At 40.1% G+C, this 24,036-nt stretch overlaps 1 protein-coding gene across 4 annotated transcripts in view; it reads right to left on the bottom strand.

Annotated features, from left to right (window-relative positions):
• Nucleotides 1-9,345: 9,345 nt before the first annotated feature.
• LOC126183752 (succinate--CoA ligase [GDP-forming] subunit beta, mitochondrial) overlaps nucleotides 9,346-24,036 on the bottom strand; it is a 92,623-nt gene continuing 77,932 nt past the window's right edge. For all 4 annotated transcript variants that reach the window (XM_049925975.1, XM_049925977.1, XM_049925978.1 and 1 more), the window contains exons 8-10: nucleotides 15,896-16,030; nucleotides 13,897-14,025; nucleotides 9,346-9,642 (exon numbers count right to left, since the gene is read on the bottom strand). In XM_049925975.1, coding sequence (XP_049781932.1) covers nucleotides 9,536-9,642; nucleotides 13,897-14,025; nucleotides 15,896-16,030 — 371 coding nt within the window. In that variant the 3' untranslated portion in view covers nucleotides 9,346-9,535. The remainder of the gene's footprint in view (nucleotides 9,643-13,896; nucleotides 14,026-15,895; nucleotides 16,031-24,036) is intronic.

Below are 24,036 nucleotides of genomic sequence, written 5' to 3' on the forward strand. Positions count from 1 at the left end.
CATGAAGAAGTTGTGTGGAACTATGAAAAAATAAGCAAAATATACAAACTGGGTCGTCCATGCGTAACATAGGCAATATTAAGGGCAATGTGAGGCAAGGAGCTCCGTGGTCCCGTGGTTAGCGTGAACAGCAGTGGAACGAGAGGTCCTTGGTTCAAATCTTCCCTCGACCGAAAATTTTAACTTTTTATTTTCAGTTTATGTGAAAAACTCCTATGTTTTCATCACTTTTTTTGGAGTGATTATTACATCCACAAGAAAACCTAAATCGGGCCAGGTAGAAGAAACTTTTCACCCATTCGCCAAGTGTACTAGTTAGGTGGGTCGACAACATTCCTGTCATGTGACACACATGCTGTCACCAGTGTCATATACAAAATATCAGACGTGTGGAGGAATCGGTTGACCTATGACCTTGCGATCAAATGTTTTCGGTTCCCATTGGAGAGGCACGTCCTTTCGTGAACTAATCACACGGTTTTGCGGTGCGGTCGCAAAACACAGACACTAAACTTATTACAGTGAACAGAGACGTCAATGAACGAACGGACAGATCATAACTTTGCGAAAATAAAGAAAGCAAAATTATCAGTGGAGGGCAGATTTGAACCAAGGACCTCTCGCTCCACAGCTGTTCACGCTAACCACGGGACCACGGCGCTCCTCGCTTCACATTCTCCTTAATATTGCCTATCTTACGTATGGACGACCCAGTTTGTATATTTTGCTTATTTTTTCATAGTTCCACACAACTTCTTCCTGTTTTCTCGATTGATCTGTGTTCAGTTTTTCAAGGCCTATCCATTGTGCCAACTTATAACTAAATCTGAGGGAGGTGCGATGGGGATGTTCCCTTGTCAGCTGAACTTGACAGCCAATACTTTTTTTGTGACAATAAACTGTAATTTCTGTTTACAGATATATATTTTTGTTATAACCTTTTGTATGTCTTCCAGTTACTCGATTTCTCTGATTTCATGCTTTCATGCAAACAATATATTACACTGTCCTTCTACCTAATGATGTTCAGTGACAGGCACCACTGTAGTTAATGACTAGTATCTAAAATTCTAAAACAGTCATATTTAATAAACTTTCACCACAGCCCCTATTTTCTGTTTTGGCCTGGATAGCTAAACATATTAAAAAATTATTATTTTCAGTCTGGTTCTTTAATCTAATTCTTAGATTTCTTCTTACCTGCTTCTTGTCTGCACACACAACCTTCCTATGACAAGAAAAACAAACTTGTGATAGTCGGCATTAGCACCCAGAAATGCTGCTGCTTCACTCTCTCTCTCTCTCTCTCTCTCTCTCTCTCTCTCTCTCTCTCTCTCTCCCCCCCCCCCCCCTCCTCCCTGTGTCTGTTTTCCCAAAAAACGATAACATGGCAAAGTTCTTTGTTCATCATAAGCACTTTTTTTTTACATAAGATTTCAATTTCACTACTAGTAGGAGTAACTGATACTTTATTAAATATGACTGTTTTAGAATTTTAGATACTAGTCATTAACTACAGTGGTGCCTGTCGCTGAACATCATTAGGTAGAAGGACAGTGTAATATATTGTTTGCATGTAAAAATGAAAATTGTCTGCAGTATACAGTCATCATTAAATCACTGTCTTAGTTGGATCATTTTTGTTCCACATTTAAGACTATGACAGATACTGTTAGCACTTTTGCAATCAAGCCTGAGCATAACTTTGAGCCCAAGACCATGCCTAAGTATAGCTCCAACCATGATTTTCTAGATGCCAAGCCACCTTTTGCTCGGAAACTGGGCTCCTTTTGTATGAGAACATAGTACATACATTTTAATACCTGTCCCTTGACAGGTGCTGCCTCATGTAACCAATTTCTACAATTATTTCAAAAGAAGCAGCAGCAAATGCAACAGTTGCTGTCACAACTGGCCGAGCCAGTGTGGTTTTGTTGTCATCAATTTCATGCATGTACTCATTAGCTTTTGCAGTTTGATGTAATTCTGCTACAAATGTGTCACGTTTATTGAGTGAGCAAGAAATTTTGGAAGCTCAAGAGGAAGAAGTCAATGATTTTGGATTGGATGGAGAAATATCTGAGTGGAAACAGTCTGGGGAAGAGTCACATTCAGGTAAACTGCAGTCTGCTACAACTTTTCATCAGTAATATTGTTGCTCCTACTAGTTGTGAAATTGAAATCTCATGATGAAGCAGAATCCAACACAGGTCTCCAGATTTGTTTGGAGAAGATGAGACTATTTGCTGGCAAAGCAACCAAGCATGAAAGAAACAGGTTAGTATTGCCCTGATTGCAACATACCTCTCTGCATGAAAGGATACTTCAGATTTTTCCATATAAAAGAGAATTACATGTGAAATTGTTCAATAACTCACATTGCAATTTTTTAAGGATAATTATACTTTGTTACAATTGTTTTAAAGTTTGTTATCTATCAAAGAACTAAAGTAAATGTGAAAAATAAATCTTTCTCCAGTTTGTATTTCCCTTTAACATTTAGCAAACACATATGTGCCAGTAACTCTTTAAATAGTGGCACAAATGGCTGGTTTTCTGAGCCTGAAATTCTTGTAAGTGGCTAGACTTTAAAGTGTTAATTAACATAATTAGCAAAAGTATTTTACAATAATGTATTTTTTCCTACAGAAAAGACTTTTTTATACTTCATGTATGAAAAGATGCATCCTGTAAGCAAACACTTCAGATTGTTACAACGGGCGGTTTTAACTGGTGAACTGTCTTCTTATCTGAGCAGAAGTAGGTAAAGTATTCATCAATCCAAAGCCTGCTTTAAGCATCAGACTGGTTTACTAAGCATTGTTCTAATGAAACTGGTATCCATTGAGCTTCTTTCCTACAATTGACAGTGTTAACTTAGCTAGTTACACAACCTGGCAGTACCACTCAGTGTCAGTGTTATATAGCTTACCTATTAGTGCACAATGCCCAAAAGAATGGTATATATGGTAAAGTAACTGAGTCATGGAAACCATTAATACTTAACATAGAGAATACTGAAAAATTACAAGTTAAAAAATAACAAAAACAAATTACTTGTGACTCAATATAAAAATAAACAACACATTACAACAAAAAGACTTCTTGCCATTGAGCAGATCTGCTGAAGCTAATAAATGGCATATACTATTAGGAAGACCTTCAATCTATCTTTCATAATCTGGGATTCGTCACTCACAATTTTTCAATTCAGATGGAAGTATATTGAAAAGGAAACCTGTAAAATAGTGCACATCCTTTCTGCACGAGTATTAAAGACGTGTTATCCAAGTGAAATTTCTTTTTCTGTCTAGTGTTCACTGTCTGTTCAGTTCCTTTAGAATGAGTCCACATTATTAACCATAAATCCCATGAAGGAGTACCTGGTATATGTAAAAGGATGGTAGAATTAGAATTTAAAGAAGCTTGAACAATGGGCAACGGCTTGCTTAAAATTCTTGAACTGACACTGCAGAGTCTTCTTAAGATCCTTTTTTTGTATGTGAACATTCTTTGTGAACACACAGAGTTGTCCTTAACACGTTTGCTGTGGCTGATGCTTATAAGCAGTTCCGCGATCAGCACGCCAGTGCGGCTGATGCTTATAAGCGTTTCCACAGTCAACAAGCCAGTGCGGCTGATGCTTATAAGCATTTCCACAGTCAACAAGCCAGTGCAGCTGATGATGATAAGCGTTTCCGTGATCAACAAACCAGTGTGGGTAACACTTATAAGTAGCACGTTCACTAGCTGACTACTCAGTATAGTTTGGTTGGCTGTGCACTCATGTTAGTACAAGCAACCAACAAAATATCATGTTACATTTTCCTGTCTGCAAATGTGTGTTTTCGTCTTTAGTCATCTGTGTTGTGCATTAATTGCAGTGGCAGCAAATCAACTGACACCGGGGCCTTCTAACCTGAAAAAGAGTAGTAAGAGTGAACAATATACTGAGCACGAGTTACTGAGTGTGTTAGAAGATAGTGATGTTGAGTTCAGAGGGGACAAACCAGAGGAGGGTGGCTTGAATTTGGAGACTGCAGAAACATACCATAGTGATGACAGTTTGGAAGCAGAACTGTCGAATATGTTTCGCGACAGTTCGGAATCGGATGATACGGACGACGATGAGGAAATCGCTGACAATAAAGAACCCGTGATCACAGAAGTAAGCAGACCAGGTGCGACTTGGCATGAAGAACCACATGGGATGCAGTATCACCCATTTACAAAAGCAGAATGTTTGCAGATAAAGCCTGCTGGCAATATGCCAATCGGTTTCTCTAGGCTACTGGTTACAAATGACATGCTGCAGCTCATACTTGATGAAACGAACGGTAACGCATAGAAAAGAGGGCTCTAAGATTAGTAATTGGAAACATGTAAGCATAGGAGAAATACTAGTCTTCCTGGGTATTTCATTACATATGGGTAATGTCAAATATGTCCGATTACAAGACTACTGGAAGAAACACCCGCTGTTCGAATAGCGATGAGTAGGGGCAGAGACAGATATTTGCTCGTCTTATGCTCACTGCATTTTGCGAAAATTCCATAGTCAGGAGACCCAAAACTAGATGATCGACTATATAAGGTACACCCTATACTTAATTATTTTAACAATAGAATGTGTCAGGTGATGACTCAGTGATTCATTGGAGGGGACAATTGTCATTTAGACAATATAAAAAGAACAAAAGGAATAAATATGGCATCAAATTGTACATGCTAAATAATCCAGACGGTTTCGTAAATAAATGCGCTGTGTACACAGGGATGCGTGGTGATATGGTGGGAAAAGGGTGTGCTGGACGAGAAGCTGCATGTTGGCCATCACATTTACATGGACAACTTTTACAACAGCTTTGCTTTAGCTAAAACCCTCTTGAATGCAAAAACACATTGCACCGGGACACTAAGGATAAATAGAAGAAATACTCCTAATGACGCGGTATGTGTAAAACTTGTGAAAGGAGACGCTCTTGCACAATATTCGGACGGCGTAATGATTGGCAAATGGAAGGATAGACAAGAAGTCTCCTATATTTCCACAGAATAACCACTGCCCTTTATCAAATATAATAGTTGTATGTCTGGGACCGATGGGCAGGACCAAATGTTGTCGTAACTAAGAAACTATTCTTCCATGTAGTTGAAATCCTAATGTTCAATTCATATTACCTATATGATAAATACTCAGGGCATAAAATAATGTCATAGTATTATAGAATACAAATAATAAGGGGAGTACTTCCACCAATGGATGTTACAAAAGGTGTGGGTAACAAATATCGTAAAGACGTACACGTTGTGTAAAAGTGGGATGCAATTGAAGGGAAGAAGCAAATAATGAGGAAGTGATGTACAACGTGTGCGGAACGGAGCAAGCGTACGGATACACCATATGTGTGCATAACATGTCCAAACAAACCTGCATTCTGTTTGAACTGCTGCACAATTACACATCCGAAATGTAATGGGATGTTGTATCTTCAGAGGAAGATCTGTTCATATTTGATTAGTAAAGTGTATGTATTTGTTTTATTTGATAGCCAAGTAAAATGTCGTTGCATTGATTGCTCAGAACATTAGGTTTCTGTACAGTATGTGGACTTATTTGTGGTTTGCTATAAAAACATCACCTCTACACCTTGCAAACTTATTTGTTATATGGGATTGGGTTTCCATAGCACCACACTGCAGATGAGTCCTGTTTCTTTTTCTCCATTTGATAAATCTTTTGGTGTTTTCAGACTAATTCTTTCTCAATGGAGCAGAGTTATCGCTTGTTTGAATTGAATTTTCTTTCCAATTTGCAATAAAATCAATAAATCAGAGACGTTGTTAGAATTGTTTGCAATAAATGCGTGACACTTATAAGTGTCAGACAGCATGCAGTATTTATCACGATTGGCATGCAGCTAAAGTGTACTTGTATTTTTATATCTAGCACCACCTGTTGCGCAGATGTTATATTCGCTGTCAATACTACATATGTGCACAACATGAACTTCGCAAGTTTCGCAAAGGTATGTTTTCAGCTCTCAGCTCATGTGTGCTTATAAGCGTCTGCCTGGAGTGTTAGCGGCCTGCACTGGTGAGTGCAGCGAATGTGTTAAACACGATACGGTACGAGATATATAGTGAAAGCAAACAAGCTTTGCATTTTAGCATCAGTAACAAAAGACATTATTATTATTATTATTATAAAATGGATAGCAGCTCTTGGTTTCTGCACAAGATTCTAAATGTTATACATACAGAAAAGTTTTTCATTTAAAAGTTTTGACTTCACTGATTATTTGGGCATCTTTTGATATCAAAATTTAACTTTGACAACAATTCTGTTTCAAACTGTATACACCACTTTACATTATATTCCACATCTCTAACAATGACACTTGGGTCATTTGCAAGTGGCTTAGGTTTTTGTATAATATGTCATGTTTACTGGTAGATCACCGAATGTGGTTACTAATGGACATAATGGATTGTATTTGCACTATACACACACTTGAAAACCATGTTTGCCACTACATATGTACTGGCTATTTAGTGAAGTATGATGTGAAGCTTGAGGCTTGTGATAAGTGCTTGAAAAAGGCAGACAGTCGAAATTAATAGCACAGACAATAATAGGTTACAGCCTGCTTGGACCACATTTTCATTCTTAGATCACTGATACATACCAAGAAAAGCAGTAGATCTACAACAGGATCATGTCTCCCCCCCCCCCCCCCCCCTGCCAACCCCAGGCCACTACGGCATAGCACCTCAAACACGTTCAAACATGTCCACTGTTTGTTGATACTTTGAGAAAGCTTTATGCTTCTTGTTTGTTGGATGCAGGCTGAGCTTTTACACACTTCCTTAAAACTCCAACATATGAAGAACACATGCACATGGTCAATGCTTTTGATAAATAAAAGAAGATACTTATTGTATGTAACTTGCTACTTACCCTTGCAACTACCTCAAACACATAGGAAGAAATTGCTTTTCCTAGAGCTAAACCACATCTGTCACCAGATTATGCACACAGATATATGCTATTGTGTCCTGATTCACTACCACCTGAAAAAAAGCGAAATTGAGCTGCAGTTGTCTAAATGATCTCTTCCTTCATATGCATAAGCTGATTTTATTAATGAGTATTTTAAAATGGCCACATCTGAAAGACATTGTACAGGACACTGATTACCAGTATAGCACTAATGCATGCTGTGTTAAACTGCATACTGTTGCTTAATATTTCATTATACACTGAAGAGCCAAAGAAACTGGTAAACCTGCCTAATATCATGTAGGGCCCCCGTAAGCACACAGAAGTGCTGCAACACAACATGGCATGGACTCGACTAATAATCTGAAGTAGTGCTGGAGGGAACTGACATCATGAATCCTGCAGGGCTGTCCATAAACCCGTAAGAGTACCAGGGAGTGGAGATCTCTTCTAAACAGCACATTGCAAGGCAGCCCAGATATGCTCAATAATGTTCACATCTGGTGAGTTTCGTGGCCAGAAAAAGTGTTTAAACTCAGAAGAGTGTTCCTGGAGCCACTCCTTAGCAATTCTGGATGTGTGAGGTGTCACACAGTCCTGTTGGAATTGCCCAAGTCTGTTGGAAGGCACAATGGACATGAATGGATGCAGGTGATCAGATAGGATGCTTACATACATGTCACTTGTCAAGAGTTGAATATAGATGTATCTGAGGTCCCATATCACTCCAACTGCACACACCCCACACCATTACGAGCATCCACCAGCTTGAACAGTCCCCTGCTGACATGCAGGGTCCATGGATTCATGAGGTTGTCTCCATACCCGTTCATGTCCATTCGCACGATACAATTTGAAACGAGACTCGTCTGACCAGGCAACATGTTTCCAGTCATCAACAGCCCAATGTTCGTGTTGACAGGCCCTGGTGAGGCACAAACTTTTGTGTCATGCAGTCATCAGGGGTACACAAGTAGGCCTTTGGCTCCAAAATCCCATATTGGTGATGTTTCATTGAATGGTTCGCACACTGACACTTCTCAATAGCCCAGCATTGAAATCTGCAGCAGTTTGCAGAAGGGTTACACTACTATCATGCTGAACAATTCTCTTCAATCGTTGTTGGTCCCGTTCTTGCAGGATCTTTTTCTGGCCAAAGCGATGTTGGAGATTTGATGTTTTACTGGGTTCCTGATATCTCTGGTATACTCGTGAAATGGTGGTATGGGAAAATCCCCTCTTCATCGTTACCTTGGCAATGCTGAGTCTCATCGCTCGTGTGCCAACTATAACACAAAGTTCAAACTCACTCAATGTTGATAACCCGCCACTGTAGCAACAGTGACCGACCTAACAACTGTGCCAGACACTTGTTATCTTATATAGACGTTACTGATCGCAGCACCGTATTCTGCCTGCTTGCATATCTCTGTATTTGAATATGCATGCCTATGCCAGAATGAGATTTTTCACTCTGCAGCAGAGTGTGCACTGATATGAAACTTCCTGGCAGATTAAAACTGTGTGTGGGACCGAGACTTGAACTCGGGGCCTTTGCCTTTCGCAGGCAAGTGTGGAATTGAAGCTGTGAGGACGAGACACGAGTCGTGCTTGGGTAGCTCAGTCTGTAGAGCACTTGCCCATAAAAGGCAAAGGTCCCAAGTTCAAGTCTCGGCCCGGTACACAGTTTTAATCTTCCATGACGTTTCATGCCTATACCAGTTTCTTTGGCACTTCAGTGTAGCAATGCAAGCCTTGCCTCTTCAGAGATTTAATAATCAATTTAATTTCTTCCTTTTCTTGTTTCCTGTTGCTGTAAAATCATTGTTGCAAAGCAACAGAAGTTATATGTCCAGCATACCTGCATAAACCAATTTATAATTACCTTGTCAGTCATTACAGGAAACGGTTATTAACTATTCTGCAGAACATTGGAGGATCACTAAAAGTTTCATTCTCCCACAAAAGAGAAGTAATATGCTAAACACCCTAATAAGTTTTTCACAATTGGCCATAAATTTGTAATTTTGTTCTGAGAGCTCCCTCTTCTCTTGGTGTAATGCAATGTTTTAATCTGTTTGACAACATTCTTCAGCAATTTGAAATATTAGACGAGGTGAAATTCTGGAACTGGCCTCTGAGTGATTTTCAAATTATTTCCTCCAATATATTTTCTTTCAGACTGGAAATGAATCCACTAGTAACACACTAAAAGAAAAGAGAGAGATTATTATTTCAAAGGCATTTATGGCTTGTTGCAGTCTCTCTGAAAAAAAAACAATATTGAAAAACTGTTACATGGTAGTGTTCCGAGACCTATCAAGGATAAAATAAAATTCTGATTATTTTTTTATAAATTCTTTATTTTTATAAAAAGTCAATATCCCAAACAGTACATAATATAAATCATATTCTCATCATCCACAAACTCACAAAGATTATAGAAAAAATTGTACATAAACAACAGTTTGAAAGAACGTAAAAATATTCCTCAAGAAGTTTTTTTCATCAGGCTTTGCAGATAATACTAAATCATATACTTGACGTAACTTTCACAGCAGCATCTTCTAAACTAGATGCCAGCTGTATTGGAAGACCCGACTCTCTCAGTATTTTCTTTGCCTCTTCAACATTTGTTCCTGCAACAAAAAATGTCAGTGTAATTTCTGAAGGTGTATTTTGAAATTATAGGAAGAGTGATGACTGTTCCAATGTCTCCAGTCAAAAAGCTTTCAGTACTAAGAACATTGAACTATAACATCACAGTACTGAAGAGGTCTTGTACATGTGTCCTGGTAAAGTGTAGCAACATTCCAAGTTCGTAACAGTATTTACTCTACAAAAGTGTGCAATAATAATGATGTGTAAACTTAATGCAGACCACTCTGCTGAAGTCTCTTCAGTGACCTAGGTAATCTTACACTTGCATGACAATATACATATTCCCTAATGGTATTTGTGGCTAATAATTAAATTAAATTTAGGATAAATGCTGTAATTCACAACCACAGTAATACATGCAAAAATAATTTCCATATGGACTATGCAACTAGTTTTTAGTTTAGAAAGGAGTTTTATACTCTGGTGCAATATCTATAACAGGTTATTGTTGGACATCAGGCAGGAAATTGAAAAATCTTCAAACATTCAAAAACAAAGAAGAAGATAATCTCACAGCCATTCCTAAAATTGAACAGTGTATTTGGTCTCTGGGATGATAAACTGCAAAGAAGCTCAGGAGTAGGGTGAAGCAAATGGTAATAACATTGAACAGTAACTGTAACAACATTCTAATCAAGAGTAATTTATGAGTTGGATCTAAAAAAAGGAGCAAGGTTACATGCAATGTTTACATTTCCCAAATATGGCAACTATTGGGAATCCAATGGAAATTCAATACTAAAAGTCACTATAAGAACTGCCAAACACTGTGGTATTGTAGAGGCACTGGCAAATGTGGAGTTAAATGTGTACAGCAGGGAGATATAGAATAAGCAACATATCATTTAAATGGAGACAACGCTTCACACATTGGTACTACACAAATTTCATGGATAGAAGGCAAGTCAGTGCTTAAGCTGTACTTGTCACTCTTCCTTCAATTGTAGAGCCATTAGTTTCACACAACTTAATGTGGACAAAAGAAAAATGAAATTTTGGTTTTTAGATGACCAATGAATATGTACTATTCCATTAATCTCCCTGAATATTTCAGCCTTTAAGTCTTTCTTTTAGCCAATAAACCTGTTAGATTAATAACTGTGACCTTTCACTGACCTACTGCCAGAACATTAATTGTATTTTTATAACAATGTACTATTACTAGCCCATTATTTTGAGTCAAATTATGCTTTTGTATGTTTCTTTATATAAAAGCATATACAAGTTGGGTAACATATTAATACTTCTTGTTGATTAAATAACTTTGAGAGCATGCAAAAATATTTTATATAGAATCATTTTACAGTCTATCTTGATTGTGTGTTCTCTAAGTCTACTTCAGAATCTCCATTCTTCCAGAAACTCCCACATAAATTCCTGAAACACCTTGATAACACTCCTGTATTGCCCATAGCAGTCATTTACAGGTCTAACTGCAAACCACTGAATTTAATGTCCCGCATTATCAGCACGACTGGATGAACATAAAAACACACACACATCTCAAAAACTTATCACATAAGGCTCTCACACACAGAATGTTTCACACAGATACTACACTTTTACACAATTTTCTAAACAAATCATATGCATTATAATTTATCTAAGATATGCAATACTATTTTCCAGCAGGATTACACTAGTTTCCATAAAGAAATATCACAAAGTTCAAGTAATTTTTTAACTGCTTCAAGATAGAAATCCCTCTTTGGTTGTTTGTTTAGTTTTTGTCAACTAGAGTCACTGAACAAAACATGGAAAGGAAGGTTTCGGAGAGGCTCCTAAAATGCTGATTTTTATTCTCGTCCATGACTGACGGTCCCTCACGTGGAATGAACAACTTTACTCTCAGTCTGAGATGTGAAAGCCTCTGGGTAGAGCCTGGATATTTCATTACATGGTGGTCATCTTTTCAGCAAGCTAAAGGTACACCTGGATTGATGGTGGTGCGTTGATATATGAGCACAAACAGCAGTTCTCCATAATACACAGGAGTTAGTTTACTGCCAGACACAGAACCACTTAGAAATATGGATCCCATTTCTATCTTGAAGCTAAAAAGTTAAAAATGGCCTCTTTTTCAATTAAGTTCCAGTAAGTAGAAATAATTACATGAATGTACTATTCGTTTCATGTCACCGTATTAGCATATAACAGTCATCTATGAATTCATTGTCATACCACATCAAGATTCATTTCTGAAAATGATATAAAGCTACTCACAGTCATTTCCTGTAACCTGATTATGCCAACACTCCAAGTGAAGTTGGCTGTGATCAAAGAAACCAGTTCACAAATGCAGTTACTGCAATGTTATTTATTTACTGTGAGAACTGAAAGTTTTTGCCAAAGCTGTATTTAAAGCTCCATCCCCTGCTTATTGTGAAATATTATATTTTGCTTTCTATTTCGAACTATATTGTAAACATTTAGGTACATCTCTTCTTATTTACATTGCCTGACAAAAGAAGTGAAGCACATAGAGGGGGATGAAGAAATGAAATGAAACTTCATTGGTCAAGATGATATGTGGTGTTACAGTGATTACAAAATCAAGTCAAATTTACAAAGAACTCTGCAATATGAGCCCACTTATCAGTATGATGATGTGCCCCCTTTTGCCTGAATGCTTCCACTGATTCAGTTGGGAAGAGTGTCATAAAGCCATGGTATCCTCTCCTGAGGCAAGCTGGCCCACAACTGTTTTAACTGATTCTCAATATCTTGGATATTGGCACTGAGACAGAGTTGAAGCTCGAACTGGTCTCACACACCTTCCACCAGGAAAGATCTGGGGATCTTGTTGGCCATGGGAGTATCTCAACATCATGCAGACAGTTCATAGAGACATATGCTGTATGTGAGGGTGCATTGCCTCTTGAAACAGGACACTATATACTTTTGCATGAGGAGTAACACATTAGTACATGGGATGTACTGTTATGCTATCGGAGTTTCCTCATTCACCACCAACTGTGACCTTGAGTCATACCCGATTATTTCCCACACCATTACACCAGGAGTAACATCCATGTGTGTTTCCAAAACATTGGAAGAATGAGACCTCTTCCTAGGCCACTGCCATACTCATGGACGATGTATCTGAGGTAGTGCAGAACTGTGTATCATTGCTGAACACAAAGTGATGCCATTCATCAACAGTCCATGCTTCCTGGTCACAGTGCCACTCCAAATGCAGTAGTCTACTCATGGGACAATAATTCCCTAGTCTGACTGCAGATAGTCTCTAGGCCTAACTGCCTGATCAAACTTTAACATTATTTAAATAGCAAATGACCTCATTTTATTTCCAGATTTAACAACCCCACTTCACACATTGTTTCATTCATCATTTCACACAATATTTACAAGGCAACCCTTAGTTTTACCAAGTGCAATGATTGTAGGCACCTAAATAATTATCCCCATGCAATGGAACCATCCTACAGCCCATGATGTAATTTACTCAACATTTTCACTTGTCAAGCCCTCAAGCTGTTTTCCACAGATAACTCTATAGCCACCTCATGTACGTTTTTTGACTTCCCATGTCTATATCGCACATTTACCTCCCATTTTTCCTCTTTCTCTTCCAGTGTATACCCCTAGTTTACCTCCCATATTCTCCTACAGCATTTACTTAAATTTATCACTCCCTGACATTTACATTCCTCACCCCCCCCCCCACCCCCCCACCCCCCATAGTGGCATCCGATTACAAATTTAACCCTGCTCCATCTGTTTTAAATTTGATAATGTAATTAGCCAGGACAATGTAGCTGTGCAAGTGTGTGTGCATTCTATAGCTCTGAAGGATTCATCCAAAACTTATCAACAACCTCAGTCTTGTTTATGTGCCTACCGATGAGTTAGTGCCTCTGTTATTTAGCATGTTTTTACCTTTACTACTCCCATTATTTATAAAATGTAAAGGGGTCTACAAAATCTGCAATTTGTGGAACTTTTTTGATAGTGCTTCACATTTTCTTTGTTAATGAAAAGTTTCTTTTCATTCTGATTGTGAATAATCTACCTGCCTTCATGCATACTAGACCAACTTATTCTTTTGTTATGCTAAAAGAAAAAAAAAAGTTGAAAATATTATGAAATGATGCATTATTTTGTTTTTCATTGGCCTTATCTATCTTCATTCTTTTAGATGACAACAGCAACGCCACTTTTCCTTCATTTTGCAGTTGTGTGTGTTTAACTTCATTAATTTCGTTACTTACCTTCTAGACGCACAACCAAGGGAATATTCAGTTTGATGTTTCGTGATGCATTTACTATACCATTAGCAATTGTTGCACAGTTTACAATCCCACCAAACACGTTGACTAATATGGCTTTCACATTAGGATCTGCAATGAGATAGAAGGATATATATTATTTATGTATATATGCATAGATGTTTTTATTTCTCTTACATTTTAGTTGCTGTCTTAAATGAGTCTACACGGCGTTTTACACTCAAGCAAGTAGTGAATAGCTGCACACTTCATGTGTACACAGATTCCTTTCATTCAAGTTCATGATACAAGAGACACAGGACATGGAGAAGATCAATTTTCACTTACAGAAGTACAGTTCTCTTCAAATTCTTTCGCCTGTTACAACTAAAACTGATTATTTGCAACAACAATTATTTTGCACTCTTAATTTTCCGTATTACTTAGAAAGATGCACTGAAATTATTTGTTGGAATGTTAATTGATGAGCCTTTTCTGAACTATGCGTACTATTTGTTATTAAGTAGGGGTCACCATCAATTCTAAAACATTCTGTAAAAGTTAACATTTTGGGCAGCCCCATCACTGACATTTAAAGCTAGTGTTAGAATTTCTGGCATAGCACTGACATACATTTGAAGTGCATCTGTACAAAAATTCACAAGTGTATAGCAGTGCTTCCATCTGCCTTGACTGCAGAGGTTCCATCCTGTTTTTAAGTTGGTTGATTACAGCCGAGTTGTTTAGCTTTCATTGGAAATTTATGATTCAACTGTGGATAATTATTTTCCTATTTCAAGCCTCAATTTTTTTCCATGAAACCCCCAGACTAGATTCTTAAGTAAAATTAGAAGAACTGTATTTTAGCTCGGCATTACATACTGTTTGGCTAATGTGAATGTGAGAACATTCCTATAATTTTTTCAAGATATTTAAGTTCTACATGCAGTAATCCTTAAGATTAATTAGGCAGTATATGTGATTGGTCTTCCCAGAGCTGGTTTTAGGCCCAAGTGACACAAACCACTGCTTGTGGCACAGAGTTGAGAGGGGCGCCACAGGCACCATAACTGTAAGATTTCTGTACAGGACATATCACAATTAGTAGATTAGTAGCGGACACAGGAGGTATCAAGCTGAGATTGATGTTAGAGTGCTCGTGTGGACTGGGGAAGGGGCTAAATGATAAGTAACTTATGTGGAAAACTACTCTCTAACTGGTTTTGGTCGGCCAAGTGCATTCTGTAAATTAAAACTCTCGTCCCAATTGATTAGGTTGCCTACTAATCATGGTCTTAATTTCTGTTAGGACAAATGCAGTCTTGCACAGAGTGAGGAAAACTGTTTTGACCAGATGCACTTCATGATTTTCACAAATTGTAAGGATAAACTTCCCACCTATAAAAGGAAAGCTCTAGACTTAATAACCTCTCTATCTGACAAGCTAGCTCAGTGTTACTGACTAAGGGGTCCAGTTCAGGGGCTACAACAAGAAACTGATTCTCTTCCACTTCTTTATAATAGCAAAAAGTTACACACCTAAAAAATTATTGTATAAAGTCATACCTGAGGCAATAGCTCGTATGACCTGGTGAGAGGAGAATAAACAGCAATAACAGAAAGAACTGGACCAACATTGATAGAGGACTACAATTATGATATTCTCCTGTAACTTTGCAAGTCACTACCAAAATTCAGCTCCCATTTAACGTATTTGGCGAATGACTAGAAAACTCAGAATGAGTCATGGAAAAAATAGTATATCACTCACCTCACAGAGACAAAGGAACTGATAAAGAAAACAGATGGAACAGAATTTGCCCCCATGTCTTTGTACCTAGCCAGTTCCGTTGCTTGGAGTACATCCCATTCCTTATGTTACAGATCACAGTTTCATCAAGATTAGAGAAATATTCATCACATAACAGACTATCCTCAAGTACACAATGCATGTCAGCTGACAACTATCACCAATTCAGTCAGTGATTGTTTTACAACTAACCTGATGTCAGGATTTTGAAGGCTTCATATACTTGTTCTTCTCTCACACCGCCTCCAACATCAAGAAAATTTGCAGGTTCTCCTCCATGCAGTTTAATTATATCCATTGTGGCCATTGCAAGTCCTGCTCCATTAACTGAGAAAGTATTTAAAATTACATTAAAAACATGACCTATAGAAACATCAGCAATGAAGTATCACAGTTCTTAAACAACAATCATAAAGCACAATAAACAAAAATCCATACACTGAGAATAAAGCTGCTGTGACAGGGACAGATGACACATTTTCTATTTTAAATTTTCATTTTCAGTGTCAATAAACATTTTGATCTTCAACATAAAAAAACCTGTCGTTTGTTGGAATTCATGTCTGTACTTAACTTCTCCTCCCCTTCCTCCCTTTTACACAGTGTCCCAGTTTCTATGTAATCTCCAATAAATGGTTTAGCATGATGTTCAGCCCCCCCCCCCCTTTCAATTTTAAAATTATTGTACAATCATTATCTGCATGTAAGTCAGTATCATAATCATTACTGTCGGTAGTAGAGGTAACATTGCTGCAATTTCTACTTAAAATTAGTGCTTCTATTTTCAGTCCCCCTGTATCAGCATCCCTACGTCCTACACCACAGGCGTTTGCCATCATATTTCTGTTCAGTATTGTTTTGCACACATAACTACTTACTGCCATCTTTATTTGTTCTTCATCAGCAGGCTAATCTACCCTAACTTGGGTTTCTGAGTTACCTAACTTTCCCCTCCTCACCTTTACTTTTCTAAGGAAGTGAACTTTTGACACATAGTCTGATATTTAGTAATCAAAAGGTGACTATCAATTAACTTTAAGAGAACTTAAACTGCAACTTAGTGAGGATTAGGGGAACAAACCACAATAGATCACAACATCCAACTGAGTTGTTCATGCTGTGTAGCTGTTAGTACACATAAGGTAACAATGTAGTTGGCTTCCTTTATGGGGAACAAAAATGGACAGATTGCTTACTGATCTACATTGCAGATCATGCGATGAGTCACAGTTTGATATCTTCTCGACCAAATGGATTACAAGTGACACAAAGACAAAGCTGATCGTTAAACAACAATATTGACTGGTGACAAGGAATCTGCTTTTAATAAACTGCCACTCAACCATGAAAGTGATGGCAATATTAACTGTATTGCTCATAGTTCCACATTAGGCAACCTCAAGCCTATGGCTCATGTCATATGGGCATGGCTGTCAGCCTTCTATCACAAATACATACGCAGCACAGTAAGCAGACCACCTGCTCAGAGCTAAGGAAGGGGCACTATGGACCTGTTTCTCAATGCACACCACCACAGAGTCAACACCACAGAAGGGTATTTCTCCTGGCTACAAATGAGAATACCATTTTGTAATCCCAATTATGCTCTGACCTTACATTCTCATGCTACTACACAAGGCACAGAGGGGGTTATCAAGGATGAAGATGTTGGCTAGGTGTTATGTATTATGGCCATGCATTGATGTTAACATCAAATACATGGTCCAAGACTGCCAAAAGTGTGCAAACCCAGTCAGATCTAGTGTCCATGGCCCACTCCTGATCCGCCATGAGACCACGTGTACATCAATTTTGCAGGCCCATCTAAGATGTCTATGTCATCACTTGTTGTGAATGCTATCTCTCTAATTTCCCACATGTTAGGTGGGGGTCATGAATGACCTTAGCAGCTGCAAAGCAGGCCCTAGTGCAGGGCTTCACAACATACGTGCTCGCGGAGCAAGCTGTGAGCAGCAAGGCGTGAGCACGGAGCGGCGCGAGCACGCTACCCCCACTGACCAGAGCGGAGAGTGGGGAGAGTCACGTGGGGAGAGCGGAGAGTGGGGAGAGTCACGTGGGGCACACAACAGCTGCCGCCACTCAATGTAAATCCACGGCCACCTGCAGGGATATCACTCACGAATTATTACTGTGACAAATGAAACAAATAAAGGAGAATGTACACGTGCCACATAATTGTATTAGCTTAGTGTATGCCTCTACATTTGTATTAATTTGTGAACTGTTACACAATAAAAGGTGTCACTGAAGTGTGGGACTCTCTGTTATCTTGTACTTTTTGCCCTTTACAATTGCGTCTATGTTCGGAGTAATTGTTCTTGTGCATTGTAGGCGCAGCGTGCAGTTTAAATTTCGATCAGACAATGCGTTTCTCAGGCGTGTCTTGTTACATTTCATTGCAGAGAACAGTTATTCACAAACATACATGGAACCGAACATTGATATTATTATAGCTGCCAGTTTGTGCAAATGAGGAAATCTATCCTGAGGGAAGTGTCTGCAAAATTCCAAAATGTTTTTCTTGTTCTGAAATTTGTCTCTGTATTCTCTGTCACACTGCAGGTCAATAATTTCTAGTTGCAGCTCAGGACGAATCTCTTCAATATTCGCTGAATATGGACAGGAGAACAGATCAGAATCACTGTCTAGTGCTTCATATCTTGAAAGCGTTGATCAAATTCTTCCTTAAGGGCAACTAAACTATGTGAATAACGTTCACAGTCTTTGTGAACATCTTGCATGGATGATAATTTATGAAAATGAGCTAGATTTCCTGTTTCCAGCTGACTCACCCAAAGTGTCCATTTCTTCTATGAAATGAGTAATTAGCATATCTTTACCTTGTAGTGAAATGTTCAAAGCATTCAGATGGCTAGTTAAATCTGCTAAGAATGCGAGATCACATTTCCATGAAGGCTCTTTCAATTCAGGAACACACATGTTATTTATTTTCATGAACATATTTATCTCATCTAATAGGCAAAAATCGATTTAATAATTCGCCACGACTAAGCCAGCGGACCTCGCTGTAATAAGGCACGCTACCATACTGGCTTTCTACATCCTCAAGAAAGCTTTTAAATTGTCTGTGTTGTAGCCCATGCTTCCTTATATAATTGGTTGTACGAACAACAACACTCATCACATTTTTTAGAGTGATACTCTTTGCACATAAGTTTTCCTGGTGGATCACACAGTGAACGCCCCTTATTTCATTCGGCACGGTCTCAACAGCGCAACGAAACCTAATTTTTTTCCCTGTCATCGCTGGTGCACCGCCTGTAGACACAAACTAAAGAATTCCACGGCAATCCTATATTTTCAACAATTTCTTCACCACTACTTAAAATATCACCTCCGGTTGTAGTGTTCTTCATGGCTACTACATCGAGGAGCTCCTTCCTCACCTGAAGATCTCTATTAACACCTCTAATAAATATGGAAAGCTGCGCTGTACCAGTGATATCAACACTTTCGTCCAGAGCTAGAGAATACGCCATAAAATCTTTACAGATATTTGCAAGCTGGCTCTGGATGTCGTCTGCCATGTCCTGTATGCGACGCATAATGGTCATGTCAGATAATGGCACAATCTGAAACCGTTCAACTTGAGATGGACACAAATGTTCCGCTGCAACTACCAAACGTCTTTTATTAAATCGCCATCAGTGAAGGGGCGCAGGGATTTTGCTAAAAACAAAGCAATTTTGTAGCTCACTCTGAGAGCTGCCTCAGTTGATTTTTCTTCGTCATCCAGGGATAGCTTCCTTTTAAGTTTAATAACTTCCTGTGCACGATCTGGTCCATCACATTTTCCACTTCCGTAGTCTTTCGCGTGGTACGACACATAATGTCACTGCAAATTAAATTTCCTAAAAGAATTCATTGTTTTGTGACAAACTAAACATTTTGCAACACCATCTTTTTCTGTAAACAGATACAATTTCTCCCAATGGGGGTTGAACTGCGAAAGCATGGTTGGGGTTACACAACGGCGACTTGACATGGTTCTTAACCAGCGAAGTGACTGTTAGAGCTGATCGTAGTACTTTTAACGTTACACAGTCGGCGCGAATTCAATAGGCACGCTGCGGTCCTATTCATACGTGCGCGCGCATTTCCCCTCCGTCCCTACTCCTCTGCAACCTTGCACCTGCTCACGAGCACATGCCTCAGCAGACACGAGTACTCGCGCTCAAGACTGGCCAGTTGTTAAGCCCTGCCCTAGAGCCTCTCTTCACCGCTGAGGCACCACTAAACATCGCTGTAACTAACAGGGGCTTACGTGTGCTCTGTTGTTTTTGCCAAAGAAGTGGCATAACACATCTTACCACCATTTCTTTTCATCCTGTATCAAATTCAAATGCAGAGTGGTTACCCAGGACATTCCAGACCCAAATGAACAAAATTCAACAACAGCCACGTCAGTGGAAGTTCCGACATGCTTCCTCTGTTCATATACACTCCTGGAAATTGAAATAAGAACACCGTGAATTCATTGTCCCAGGAAGGGGAAACTTTATTGACACATTCCTGGGGTCAGATACATCACATGATCACACTGACAGAACCACAGGCACATAGACACAGGCAACAGAGCATGCACAATGTCGGCACTAGTACAGTGTATATCCACCTTTCGCAACAATGCAGGCTGCTATTCTCCCATGGAGACGATCGTAGAGACGCTGGATGTAGTCCTGTGGAACAGCTTGCCATGCCATTTCCACCTGGCGCCTCAGTTGGACCAGCGTTCGTGCTGGACGTGCAGACCGTGTGAGACGACGCTTCATCCAGTCCCAAACATGCTCAATGGGGGACAGATCCGGAGATCTTGCTGGCCAGGGTAGTTGACTTACACCTTCTAGAGCACGTTGGGTGGCACGGGATACATGCGGACATGCATTGTCCTGTTGGAACAGCAAGTTCCCTTGCCGGTCTAGGAATGGTAGAACGATGGGTTCGATGACGGTTTGGATGTACCGTGCACTATTCAGTGTCCCCTCGACGATCACCAGTGGTGTACGGCCAGTGTAGGAGATCGCTCCTCACACCATGATGCCGGGTGTTGGCCCTGTGTGCCTCGGTCGTATGCAGTCCTGATTGTGGCGCTCACCTGCACGGCGCCAAACACGCATACGACCATCATTGGTACCAAGGCAGAAGCGACTCTCATCGCTGAAGACGACACGTCTCCATTCGTCCCTCCATTCACGCCTGTCGCGACACCACTGGAGGCGGGCTGCACGATGTTGGGGCGTGAGCGGAAGACGGCCTAACGGTGTGCGGGACCGTAGCCCAGCTTCATGGAGACGGTCGCAAATGGTCCTCGCCCATACCCCAGGAGCAACAGTGTCCCTAATTTGCTGGGAAGTGGCAGTGCGGTCCCCTACGGCACTGCGTAGGATCCTACGGTCTTGGCGTGCATCCGTGCGTCGCTGCGGTCCGGTCCCAGGTCGACGGGCACGTGCACCTTCCGCCGACCACTGGCGACAACATCGATGTACTGTGGAGACCTCACGCCCCACGTGTTGAGCAATTCGGCGGTACGTCCACCCAGCCTCCCGCATGCCCACTATACACCCTCACTCAAAGTCCGTCAACTGCACATACGGTTCACGTCCACGCTGTCGCGGCATGCTACCAGTGTTAAAGACTGCGATGGAGCTCCGTATGCCACGGCAAACTGGCTGACACTGACGGCGGCGGTGCACAAATGCTGCGCAGCTAGCGCCATTCGATGGCCAACACCGCAGTTCCTGGTGTGTCCGCTGTGCCGTGCGTGTGATCATTGCTTGTACAGCCCTCTCGCAGTGTCTGGAGCAAGTATGGTGGGTCTGACACACCGGTGTCAATGTGTTCTTTTTTCCATTTCCAGGAGTGTAGATCCACCCCAGTACATGGCTGTTTCCTAATGAAGATTCTGCACAGGCACATTAACCATACCTTTATCAGTCTCCTGTACCTGACTCAGCGAGCCCTGTTCTCACAGCCACCCTGAACGGGCTCTCTAATATGGGTTCTCACATATGGCTATACACCAGGTTGGACTCTAGCGGGACACTGCTGGTCACAGCCATGCACTGTATGGGGGCTTATGGTGTACGTAGATGTAGATTTAGGTGTAGTTTTAGATAAGAGAGGCTCTTAATGTTAGAGTTAGTGCCCAAATATTAGCACCTCATGCTACACTGGCATAGCTCTGACTATATTAACTAAATTATGTTACACCCCCAATGTGAATTCGTCAGGTCCCAAGTAACTATCCAACAGCACTGACCACTGCCAGCTACGCTCCCCAGCCAGCCCAGGTCATGATCGCTGCATGCCAGACTTCCACACAGTACCCACCAAAGCGCCTAATTTCTGCCATCGCTGACACAATGTTATGATGTCCACCCATCTCAACCCCCCCCCCCCCCCTCCTCGCCCCCTTTGACCAGACCGTGATAACAATGAACTACGGAGAAGATACAGAGATTCATCCACAGGCACCATTTGAAGAAGATCTGTGCCACAAGAACAAGTGCCCAAGGCCTTGCTCACACCATTAGTTGTGAGCTACCTACTGGTAGACATGCTTGCCTACCCTCCCCTCGTAAATTGCTGTTCCTAGTTCCACCTCTCGTACTAGCAGCCCAACGAACCAGTAAGAGTGAGGGGATCTAATATCTCATCACTCCTGAAATGTGAAGACAGTTCGGAGAGTAGTGACAATATTATTCCTGGGCTCATAGTTCCACATTTATAAGCTCTATGCCTACGGGTCAGTAAACTCACCACTCTATCAAAAGCAAATAACTGATATAACAGATGAATCAAACAGTCCTTATTTCATTACTGGAGCCATAGTTAAGCTGCCTCAAATACAGAAATAAAGCTATTACCTCACATTATAGACCTGAACTTCGATTTGTAACCCTGTGGAGTGTGGCTTTCGTTCATCGATTCTGATTTGGGCTCGCATTACTTGCAGTTGTAATGCTTGCTCTTTACCAAGTTTGTTGCTATCAACTTAGTATTGATCTTACATTCAACAAGCTATATGGTATGCAGCTGTTACAAGATTAGCTAGAGCCAGGTCACAACACTTCAATGCCGGCATCTTATTAGGGTGTAGAAAGGTTATGTTGATACCATGCTCCAAGATTCTGAAGTACTCCGGTCCTGCCTGAGACTGTAATTAGCATAGCTGTGCTGTGGTTTAGAGCTGTTCACATGACTTTTCAAACTCCCAAGGCCATGGCAGGTTAGTGTAAAATGAACAGGATTGCTCAGAGGCCCTGCTGACTTGTGAGTTCCTGAGATGTCAATATTCCAGCCTTGGCGAAAGCTTATAGGGAGAGTTGGACTGAAAGAACTTAGACAATGGCTTCATGCCATAGGGCATGCCCCTCTATTTCTTTGCTTGCACCTTGCAACACAAAGTTTGGCTAGCTAGACAGTAACACATACCTTAAAAATTCCTCTGCTTCTACCACTTTTCATTTGGGAACAGTTAACAGCAGAACGCTAGAACCTGATGACAGGTTAACAGAGTTGAAAGAGGAATTAAAGAACATAAAATCAGACATAAAAGAGGTATAGAAATGTGGTGAAGAAATTAACAACAAACTGGATTAAAATGAGGATGTGTTTTACTACGGAGGAACAGATAATGAATCAAAAGCTTTATTATCAACAAAGAATGGAAAATGCAGAATGGATTGTAACAATATCATCTACACATTCTTTCAGAAGAAAACAGACATTGGGACTGCCAAGGACTAATTGAACTGAAAATGAAAATGACTACATTTTATCACATAATTAAGAGATGATGTGACGGTGTTAAACCACTTTCAAATTGCAAGTGAAAGTAGACTCATAATATGCATAGTAAAATTAGATAAAAAGCTAGAAAGAAATGTACTAATCAGGCAAGTAGTCAGGACTGCAAATTTAAAATTTATCAAAGCACAGAGAGAGGTACCACATTAAATTAAGCAAAAATCTGACGTTTTTGAAAATGAAGGTCATACAGGTAATTATTTAACAAAAATGCCTATTCAAACAGTGAAAGATGTAGCAGGGATGAAGAACATGAAAGAAAAAGTATCAAACGGAATAAGGTAGCTATCAAACAGATGAGAACAGTTTCAAGCATACAATAACATGATGATAAGAGCATATGTTGAATTAAACAAAACTCTTAATAGGCTGAAAAGGGCAAATAGCAAGCCCTAAAACAGCCCACTCAGTGTGGTTTCAGTTGCCTGAGACTGCAGTTGTGTGTGTGAGTTGCATTTGCATGAGTGTGTGTGTGTGTGTGT

Source organism: Schistocerca cancellata, chromosome 4 (genome assembly GCF_023864275.1).
Source record: "Schistocerca cancellata isolate TAMUIC-IGC-003103 chromosome 4, iqSchCanc2.1, whole genome shotgun sequence".
NCBI classification, from domain to species: domain Eukaryota; kingdom Metazoa; phylum Arthropoda; class Insecta; order Orthoptera; family Acrididae; genus Schistocerca; species Schistocerca cancellata.